Source organism: Delphinus delphis, chromosome 12 (assembly GCF_949987515.2).
Source record: "Delphinus delphis chromosome 12, mDelDel1.2, whole genome shotgun sequence".
In the NCBI taxonomy this organism is placed as follows: Eukaryota; Metazoa; Chordata; class Mammalia; order Artiodactyla; family Delphinidae; genus Delphinus; species Delphinus delphis.
Genome location: NC_082694.2, coordinates 28,336,762 through 28,347,547, shown reverse-complemented (window position 1 = coordinate 28,347,547; position 10,786 = coordinate 28,336,762). Strand labels below are relative to the sequence as shown.

Genomic DNA, 10,786 nt, shown 5'->3' with positions numbered 1-10,786 from the left:
TCCTTGCAGTGGGGCCCTTAGTGAGCCCTTCCCTCAGCCACCACTCTGTAAAGGGTCTTTCTGCAGAGTTTCAGCTCACCCGCTCTGTCCTGCTTCCTGCCCTCACATGCCCCACCGTCCTTTTGTCTCTTTCCCTTTGGGCCTCCTAGCAGGCTTGACCCCTCCTGGAGCCTGGGTCTGCACCTTCCTCAGGGCCCTTCTCACAAAATCTTCAGTCAGCACTTGGCTTGTTCCCACTGTTTCCCAACCCCTACCTCTCCCACCCACAATTCACAAAGCCAAGCCCTGATGCTTTAAATCCATCATTTATTGCCCACAGCTCATTAGTATTACATAAATCACAGAGATTGAGAAATTTTCTGAGAAGGTTAAAAAGACACTGCAAAGTCCCCTGGGAGTGGCCAAGGCGTGTGTGCTGGTGTCTCACTCACACTGGCCCAGGGCTAGAAAACCACCTTGCTTCTGTCCACTGCCCTTGTCCTCTCAGGACGTCACCCTGCTCCCAGGCTAGAGGCCCAGGACAGGAGACCAGCTGGCTCACAGTCTGGAATTGGAAAAGGGGTCTGTTGGTTATCTTGACATCTTGGGCTTTTAGTTCCTGTGCTCTAAGATCGCTCTCTGGAATAGGAGAACGGCATCCCCAAGCCTGAGGGAATGTTTGAAGTGACCAGAGGAGGGTACACAGGGCTAGAGAGAGAGCCAGCTGCAGGTGTGCCCTGTCTTCTGGCACAGCTGGGCCAGGCCCAGACCTCAGTGGATCCTGGCTCAGCCTTCCCACCACCCCTAGTTATGAACCAATCTGCCCACGAGGCCTCCCTTCCTCTGTCCTCAGCAGAGTAGAGGATGGATGTTGGCCAAAAGCTTCCCCTCATGGTATTTTTTGCAGCCAGGCCAGGACTTAGCAGCATGGCCGCCTGAACCTCTGTCACAATTACCCTGAGCTACAAGGATTCTTTGCCACCCACCCCTCCCACTCCCCAGGAGAAACCCCCTTAGCTCATGTGAAATTGCATTGGGAGCATGACCAGAAAGCATCTAGGAGACAAAGTAAGTAGGTTATGAGATGTCGAGGCCACAGGGCTCCCAAGGCTTGGGCAGGGGTGGGGCTGGGCAGGGGCAACCAGCACAGAGGCAGAGTTGGAAAGACCCCATCTCTGCCAGGCCCCTGGACGGGGTGGGAGTAGAGCTGGGGTGAGCAGTTTTGGTCCCAAGGTATAAAGTGCAAAAGAACAAGACCCTATGAGAGGTGGGGCAAGGTGAGTTTGAAGTGAGCTTTTCAAAAGAGGACCCAGACATGCCCAGCCCCCAGTCACTGGCACATTCACATTATGGCAGGATTAGCTAAAAACGACCTGCCCCTCCAACACTGTGGTACCCCCTCTGCTCTTGTGTCCTCTGTGCCTGTCTCTGCCGTCTCCTTTTCCTGATGGACAGTGGGTGGGCTGCTCCTTAGGAGAGTGGGGAGCCCTCGGGGAAGCATCCTGCAGAGCTAGCTGGGGGGCACCACGGCCTGCCTGGGTGGTGAGGGCAGCAGGGGCTTCTGAGGAGTGCATGGTATCGATGCACCTCACAACTACCCTGCCCTAAAGATGGCAAGAGCCACCCATGGCCACGCCCTTGCCATCCTGCAATAGCCTTTTCCTGCAAGTGCATGTGTTCATCTCCAGCCAGGTCTCTCCCCAGATGAAGTCGCCAGGGAAGCAGAGGCCCTTTGGTTGCATATCAAGGGCTCCATTCAAGTTGGGGTCAGGTGAGGGATGCATGGGGGCCCAGGCTTCTGCTTTGTTTGGGCCTTTCAGATGGGGGTCAGGGGGCTTACCTTGTTCACCCCCACCTCAGGCCCTGCTTCCTCTGCAAAGCTCCTGTAGCACTCTCCCCTCTCCTGGCCTGCAAATGAGAGCCAGCGGCAACGGGCCTCGGAGGCCCATGCAGGGTGAGAGGCAGCGGCACGAGCATGTGGGCCTACACTCAGGCCCAGGCATGCACGCTGCCTCTTCCCTCAGACCTGTAAAGTGTTTGGCAAAGGTCAAGTGCTCCAGGAATGTGTGTTCACATACAGAAGGGCGAGGTCCAGGTTCTGAGGCCAACAGCTGGCCATTTCCAAGGGAGCCTGCCCCATTCCCAGTCCAGTGTCCACGCTGGGGACATGCCTGGGATGCCCAGCATCTGAGCAGGACAGGCAAAGACAAAGTCTAGCTGGAAGAGCAGGTGGGGAACCCCTCAATCCAGTCCTCTGGTTCCGGACAGGGAGTGGAGACTCAGTGAAGGTAGTTGACACGTCCAAGGTCACACAGCCCATCAGTGCCAGAGCTGGGGCCTGCTGTTCCTGGGTTGATGCTCTCAGGTAGATGCCTAGAGATCTGGGCTTTGCACTCTCAGGCACGAGACCCTCCTGCTCAGGAAATGGTGGGCTGGGGCAGGTGGCCCGGTGGCTGGAAAGGACAGCAGTCGGCCTGGCTCCAGCCCTACCCTCAGTCCCAACGCCCAGCTTCCAGCCTGTGCCTGGAAGGAAGATCTTCCCGCAGAGGGCAGAGGGCAGGCCACGGTTCCCGCCAAGCATAATTCTTTCTTAGGACTTCCTGCCTGGAGCTGGGGTCATCTCCGGGCCTCAAATGGATCAGGGCTCCGTGGAGGGTGACACCAGCCTCAGTGTGTCACTGGGCTTCGTGCAGAGGAACTGGTTCTGTAGGTGTGGCATGAAGGCTGGTCACACTCAGAGCCAGCTGCCCAAGGAATCTTCTAGAGGCCTCCAGTGCCCCTTGACTTCCTGGGCCACCTCCTGAGGACCTCAGTCACAGCTGGTTCATCCTGTGAAGTGTAGACTGGCTCCCCTCCCCTCCCTAGTCCAGCCCAGCACAGCCCAGCACAGCCCAGGGAGCTATCGGGCCTGGCCACAGTAATATCTTAAATCTACCAGCCAGGCCACCAAGGCCACCAGGCCCACTCCGCCCACCACCTGTTGCATCCGGGCAGCTCCAACCAAGGCTTGATTCTGATAAAAAAGAAAAAGAAAAAAGAAACCAAAGTATAAAAGGATCCTAATCCTACCCCGTGGGCACTCTACAATTTTTCAGCTTCACACATAATTGTGCTAAGTAGAGTTCTGACAACCCCACATAAGGCCCAGAAATGCACTTGATTATTTTTCGTAGTAAATGTGTCAGAATTCCTGTCCCTTATGTTAAAGTGTGAATAGATTAGTCTCCCTACCACTGTGTGGGGAGGGCTCCCGCAGGTAGCCCAGGACGGGGGGGTCAGCTGGCCTCTCCCTGCAGGTGCAGCCCACAGGACTCCTTCTCTGCCCCCAACTCCCGGCCTGGACAACGCTCCGTCCCCCAGGCCGGCCGGCCACCGCTCACAGCCCCTTGTTGTACACCACTGTCCGGCTGCTCGTGGCCCGGGCAATCTCAGGCTCTAACTGGGTCGTTTCGATCTGAGAAGAGAGTGAGAACAGAGAGAGGAAAGGTGAGGGGGATGGGAGGGAAGGGGTGAGTGGGGAGCTGGGAGTAGCAGTTTGGACCACCTGGTGCCCACACTTCTCCCCTCTGCCCCCGGCACCCCAGCCAGGGCCCACGTGTGCTGCCTAATGATACATCTTCCTTCTTTACTGCTCTTCGGCCCAGGGGCTCACGATACCCCTTCCAGCCCAGGTCATGCCTCTTACTCTGCCAGCACATCCATGTTGGGGAACGTCCTACCCTCTGAGCTCTCTGTCTCCCTCATCTCCAAGGACCTTGTCCCCAGTGCTGCATAGACCACTCCCAGGACACACCCTGGGCCTGGTCAGCCCCAGGGCTGCTCCATCCAGACTCCTTAAATCCAAACCCCACCCTCTTGGACCCCACCATCCCCTGTCCTTCCAGCACCCCACTCACTCTCCCTATCCATTTTCGGACCACCAAGACCCCAGCCCCAGACTCCCTACGGCTCAGTCTTCACAACCTCCCCCTCCAACCTGGACGCAAAGGGCCAACCACTTCAGCCTCTCCGAGCTGCAAGGCCCTTCTGGCCTGACTGGCAGAAGCCCTGCTTTGGAGGAACCCAATTATGCATCTCCCTTCTCTCCACTTAAACCTGACCACCTAGCAGAGACCACTCAACATTCACTGCCCCTGACTTTGGCTGGACCCTCACAGCAGCCAGACAGTCCCCAGCCCTGGGCCACATGGCCGGTCAACTCCCTCTCCCATTCTCCGCAGAGGCCACCTTAAACCTCCTCTGCTGTCCTCAGCCATCCCCACCCTCAGCTCCGCACTCATCTTCCTACTTCGGAGTGAAAACAGAAGGTATCAGAAGACACCCCTCAGCTTCTCGTCAAACCCACGACCTACATGTGTCCACACTCTGCTCTGGACCTGCCCTCCAGCTGCCCCGCTGCGGCTATCCCTCCCTCCCAAGACCCCACTCTGGAGACCACCGCTGGACTGCCCTCCCTCCTTCCCACCTTTTCAGCCCACTGCCTCCTGCTCATCAGCAGAGAACCTCCCATCCCATAAAACCTCCCCTTAACCCCCTGTTATGCTCCAGCTACCACCGGGTCTCTCTCCCCTCCAATGGCCACATTTTTTCAAGGCCTCTTCCACACTGGCCAGCACCATCTCCTCACCTCCCACTGACTCTCCAACCCACAGCAAATCTGGCCTCTGCTCCTACCACTCTCCACAACAATCTTCCTCTCCAAGGTTACTGCCAGCTCCCTTTGTGTGACACCCACTGGACACTTCTCAGGGTCTCAGGGTTCCTCTTCCCTGCACATAGCCCCACAGGTACTTAAACTCAACCCATCCAGAGCAGAACAGAATTCCTCATCTCCTCCCCACCCCTCCGCCCCCTGCTAACCACACCGCCACCCAATGGTGCTCTGGCCAGAGACCCTGGGGCCTCCTGACCTCCACTCTCCTTCCCTCCCCTCAGGTGTCACCCACTCCAGTCCCTCCCCCATCACAGCCATCGGGAGCCTTCTCAGCTGCAAGTCTGGCCATGCCTCTCTTTGTTAGGAAATGGCTCATTGGCCCCACTGCCCTCAGGGACCCAGTGGGACCCCTGGATCCCTCAAGATCCAGCCCCAGCCTCCCCCTCACCACCCAGTCCCTTGGACTGGAGACACGGCACACCCGCTTATCACCGTGCCTCAGGTACACTGGGTTATTCCCACCCCGAGTCTTCGCCTGAGCTGCCCTCTGCCACTTCCTCTCCTCCCCAACCCCGGTTCCCTCAGCTTTAGACGTCTTCCCTCATCCAGGCTGGGTACGGCCACCTCTCCAGCCCCACCCTCCCCTGCACTTTGTATAGCCGTCGTAGCATGTGGTTCAAGGCTGCCCGATCACTCATCTCCCGCTTCTCCACGTTAGATCACGAGCTCTATGAGGCAGCGAGGGTGTGATCTTGTTCATCCTGCATCCTCAAGGCCCAGTGCCGGGAGACAGTAGGTGTTCATAAGTGTTGAATCAGTGAGCGGAAAGAAGAGAGGCAGAGGGTACTGGGAGGTTGGGGTCCCCCTGGAGGCTCCACAGCCGCCCAGATGTTGATCTGCAGCTCCAGGGACTGATCTGGTGGGGACACCTGAGCCCTCAAACCTGAGGGAGCCGGGAGGGAGGCGCTCCCTCTGTGGGGGGCCCCAGCCTGACACCTGCCCTGGACCGAGTCAAGGGAGCACCGGGCCTTTGAAACTCAGCTCGCTGAGCTTGGTCCCAGGTACCTGCTATACATCAAGACGTGGCAACTCTGGGTAGTAGGCGGGAGGTGCCATAGACTGGACGGGCTTTTAGAGAACTCGGTCATGTCCGAGACCAGACAAGAGGGGATTCAGTGTGGGCTACAGCCGGTGGGCCCGGTGAAGTTCCTGGAGAAGGGGGACCCTCTTCCTGTAGTCCCTGGCACCCCAATACCCAGGCCACTTGAGAGGGCCAAAGAGACAAGAGCGAGGCTCAGGGACCAGGCCTCTTCCCCACCCCCTCTCCTCAAACCACCTCCTCCCTCCACACCCCTGCCGGCCTCCGAGTCCCCTCCACCCCACCAGCTCTCCTCGTCCCCATGCTGCCACTGACACAATGCACAGCGCCCACGCTTAAAAATCTAAATGCTTTTGAAAATGTTTAACCTAGTTAGACAAATTAGCAAAAATTTGTGCAAAACAATTTAGGTATTTAAAATATTCAATGTTTTTAAAAAACTGGAAAACTGTTCTTAGCTTTCAGCTGCAAAAACCAACAAAATATAACATCCCAGCAATCTTACCATGAGGTGTAACATAACCCTTCGGGAAAGCTGTTAAACAGCTACTGAGGCATCCTGGGAAATAGCACTTCATTTATTCAAATGCACATATGTCAGGCTTTTGCACCATATGTCATTCCAAGCTATTTACAGTAATAATTAAATCTTAATCAACGTTTAACCTCTGTAAAATGTTTGAAGAATCCTAATCACCCTTCAGACTGCACTAATGAAGGAGAAATATATAAACATAAAAGGAAAATGATGCATAGATATCACGCTGGAAAGAACAGTAATTGCAAAATTGTATTTCTTTTAAATATAATCAGTAAATGATGTAAAGTAAGCCAAGGAGTATTTTAAGTTAAGACATCTTGGATGTCAGAGGTGTGAGCAGCTAATTTTGTTCTGCTACCCATAACAGATGTAGCATATTTTATTTTAGTGCCATTATTAGCAACTTCCCATGCCGGCTTTCACTGAAGCACTGAGGCCCGCATTAAAATCGGAGAGGCTGCTCACCACCACAGTGGAGGACCACGGGCCAGGGCCACGGCCTACTCGGCCCGTTCCCTGGAGAGCACTGGCCCTGGTGGAGACCAAGGCGTCCCCCTCCCAGCGGGGCTGTTGCAGACCCAGGCTCCCAACTGTGCTGAGGGCAGCAGGTAGGAGGGAAGCAGGGTGGGGAGACGCAGGCAATGGGAAGGCTGCGGGGGAGGGCAGTGGACGAGGCCCTCCACTCAGGAGCAGGCGTTTAGGGACAGAGCTGGCATCTAAGCCTTCTCCTCTCATTTCAATTCCATCGGCCCTCAAGTCAGCAGATGTTTATAGCTGCCAACTCCATACACCAGGGCTGGGCACACAGACATGGACCAGAGCAGCCCGTGCCCTTGAGAAGCTTCAAGTCTAGGGAAGGAGTCAGAAAGGCAAGCAGATGGATCCCAGAGAGACAAACCAAGTGCCATGGAAACTGGGAGGGGGTGGGGGTTACCATGCATTGATGAAAGAACAAGGAAGGAAGACTTCTCAGAGGAGGGAGGCCAGAAAGAAACAGAAGGTTTTGATAAGAGAGGGCAGGAAAAGCCTGCTGGGGAAGAGAAAAGCATAAGCTGGCCAGCATGGCATGTTTGGTGTGGGCAATGCTGGGCAGGCTGGGAATGTGGCAGGAAATGGAGGTGGGGCTGGGGCAGGCAGGTCCCCGTAGGCCACGTGAAGGTGTCAGCATTTTACTCGAGGGCAATGGGGAGTCACGGAAGGATCCTGAGCAGGGGTGGTCCAAGATCCCTGTCTTGCTGGTGGTGGTGAGCATGGAGGATGGGCTGGAGAGGTGAGTGAGGGGGCAGCTGAGGGAATCAGAGAGAGGTGGCAAGTCCTGCCCTCTGATGCTGCCCGTGGGGGCCGCCAGGAGGGTGTGCTGGGGATCCTTTCTAAGACGAAATCCACAGGAGTTGATGACCAATTCCATGTGGGGGTGAGAGGGAGGTGTCGAGGATGACTGTGCGTTGGATGATTCCTAATTCTAGCTCAGGAGCCTGGGTGGCTGGTGACGCCATTCTCAGAGGCAGGGGAATATGGGGGGGTGGGTCAGGGTGGGAGGGTGGTAGGCCTGGGTCCCCCAGCTTGAGAAGCCAGTGAGGCAGACAGGTCTTGGGGGAGGAGCTCTGGGCAGGGGCCTGGGCAGAAGAGTGAGCCCTGGATACGTGAGCACAGCCAGAGCCCTGGAGTGGAGGAGTTGCCCAGAAGAGCAGATGGCAGGGGAGGGCGCCAGGCCTGGGGAACAGGCACATTTGAGGGGCGGGTATAGGGAACAAGCCCATGATGGCGGCCTTGGGGGACCGGCCCAAGGGGCGGTGGCAGTGACGGAGGGCACCACAGACAACAGGCAGCAATGGCAACCCCAGGCAGACAGAGTTTCCTGCGGCCCCGGTGGGGGCTGAGAGGCTTTGGTCTTTGGTCTTGGCAGAGGGATTTTGGTGGGAGTTGGTGACCCCCTAGAGTCCAGACTTCCTAACCCTCACTCCGCCTCTCACTTCCATCCTGGGCCAATTCAACCGGTCATTCCTTAAGACCTCTCTAGTTCTCTGCCCATAGCTGGGGGTTGAGCCAATGGCTCACCGTCTCGAGGGCTCACGGATGTCGGGACCACTGAGGGTCCTCACCACTGGGCTCAGCGGAGGAAGCTGGGGCAGGGACCCCCATGCTGCCTACCCCATGGAGATCACCCCTCTGAGGTGTGGGGGGCCTGAGTCCCCTCCACAGAAATCACATCCAGGGCTGTGCTGGTACATGAATGAGATTCAAGTACTGAGTGAGGGCAACTAACCAGCTTCAGGGTCCCAGAGTTAGGGACAGGGTGTGTGTTCCCTTGGGGTCCCCCTGCTATTTGAGGTAAGGGAAGAAGCAGAAGCCGGCTCCGTGTTCTGTGTCAGCAGCAGAACAAATGGTGTGGTAGCCACAGCGGCTCAGAGGTGGGCTGTGGACAGAGGGAGGTCCCAAGGCCCAGTGAGAGGAGTGGATGCGGCAAGGAGGGGTCATTATCATCAGCCCAGAAAAGACTAGGGCCCCAGCGTAGTAGGCCAAGGGCAGGGGCTTGACCACAGCTAAGCTCTGAGGGGCCTCCTCTGGGGAGAAGGTGACAAGGAGAAGGAAGGCTGTGCAAGGAGTGGCCACAGGGAGAAGGGGTGACCCAGTCCAGGCAGCCAGTGGGGGGCCGGCAGGAACCTGTGGGTCCCTCCATTCATCTGGTGAACTCCTCCCCAGGCGCGCGACGGTCAGTCAGCAGGGGACCTCGAGGGAAGGCGGGGTCTGGTATGGGGAGCCAGAGCCCTGGCTGAAGTGATCAGTCAGCACTGGTTGATGGTACCCTCCAGCCCCAGAAATGGGGGTGCCCAGAAGACGTGGGCCTGTTGGAAACAGCTCGCTTTGCCATGAGATGAGCAGTATTGCCCTGCTCGCACTCCCTGACTCCCAGGCAGAACCTGCACCCTGGCTCCCAGACAGCTTCACCCGGATGCCCTCCCCTCTCAGACCCTAACCCTAACCCTAACCCTATCAGAGCCCCCAACCCCAGCCTCCAGACCCAGCTCAGAGCCTGCTGCCCCTTGTAGCAGATAGCCCCAGATTTCCGGTTGCATCTAAGGTCAGAGGCAGCAAACACAAAGCACGAGCCTCTCCGGAGCACCCCCAGGCCCAGCTGGCCCCAGAGCCCCCTAGAGCAGCCTGAAGGGCTTCCTTCGTGGCGCTGGAAGGGTTAACCCTGAGCTATTTGCCTCTGTCTCCTGGCTCATCCTGGGTGGGGGGCCAGAGTCAGGAATGCATCTGGGATCACCTCTGCCTCTGCAGCCCCAGAGCACACACACACCTGCAGCCAGCAGCCAGCAGATAGTTTACATATTTGAACCTGGAGCTAAGGTGCCGAGACATAAACAGGAAACTGGATCCCCGGCCTGTGCCCCACTTTCAGGGGCTTTTACCTACTACAAAGAAGTTCCTCCTACTTGCCTTTCTTCTGGTGGCTTTTCTGCCTCCTTTTCAAAGGCATTGGGCTGGGGGGTGGGGTGTTCAGCGTGACCCTGTGACATGGCTCAAAGCGGCCTCCTGCTCCTGGCCAGGGGTCTGGGCCTCTGAGGGTCCGCAGGTGGTGGCGACATTGACACAGGTCCAAAGCCCAGGCCGGCACCTGGCTGACCCTGTGTGCCTGAGGCCTCTGCCAGGTCCGGAACCAACTTGCCTACTGGGCGGCCACATACCACCCTCCGTCACCAGGGCTAGGCAGGCCTCGGGTCCTGCTCAGATACACACGTCCAGGCCTGAGTGTTGTCCTGAGTGTCCTTGGAGGACAGGAGTGTTAGGCCGGAGCTGGGGAGCAGCTGAGGCCTGAGCCTAGATCGGTGGGTCAGGCAGGCCTCGGGCGCTGGCTCTGGGCTCCCACTGCCTTCCCAGTGAACGTCAGACTCCTTGGCTGGACACTCAAGGTCTTCCGCGACCTTCTCCAGCTTCCTCACCCACTGGCTGCTCTCACGCCCAGTACGTTGTACGAGTAGGCTTGGAGGCCTAATCCTCCAGGAAGCTTCCCCTGATCTTCTCAGACCAAATCCATTGCTGCTTCCTCCGGTGCCCCCGGCCGATTACACCCCCAGAGGCAGGCCAGCTGTGAATACAGGGCCCCCCCCCGCCACCCCACCCCAGCGTGAGCCACTCAGGGTAGCTCAAGTCACCCTGTGCCATGTGCATAGTGGGCCCTCGGTAAAAGTGGAACCAAACTGAACTGCACTCCCCGAGTTCAGGGATCCTCATCTTATACCTCCTATCCCCGCGTGTGGTGCGCACCCACGGAACGCTCAGACCACCCCCTCCCCCCATTTTGGAGCTTTGCACTGTTCCTGGGTGCCCTCTGGTGGACCAAACTCAGAATCGTTCTCTGTCCTCCACCTTCTCAAGATCTCAGTTTCCCCACATGGGAGGTGGAAAGATTTTTCTACTCCTGGGGCTGGGATGTGGATATTACCAAGAAATGGATGAGAAGGCCCTCTGGAGGCTTAGAAAACCTGCTAAAGGAAGGCAGGACCCC

The 10,786-nt window shown here is 57.4% G+C and overlaps 1 protein-coding gene across 4 annotated transcripts in view; it reads right to left on the bottom strand.

The window, feature by feature from the left end:
* Positions 1–289: 289 nt before the first annotated feature.
* SFXN5 (sideroflexin 5) overlaps positions 290–10,786 on the bottom strand; it is a 116,812-nt gene continuing 106,315 nt past the window's right edge. For all 4 annotated transcript variants that reach the window (XM_060026382.1, XM_060026386.1, XM_060026383.1 and 1 more), the window contains one exon: positions 290–3,433. In XM_060026382.1, coding sequence (XP_059882365.1) covers positions 3,356–3,433 — 78 coding nt within the window. In that variant the 3' untranslated portion in view covers positions 290–3,355. The remainder of the gene's footprint in view (positions 3,434–10,786) is intronic.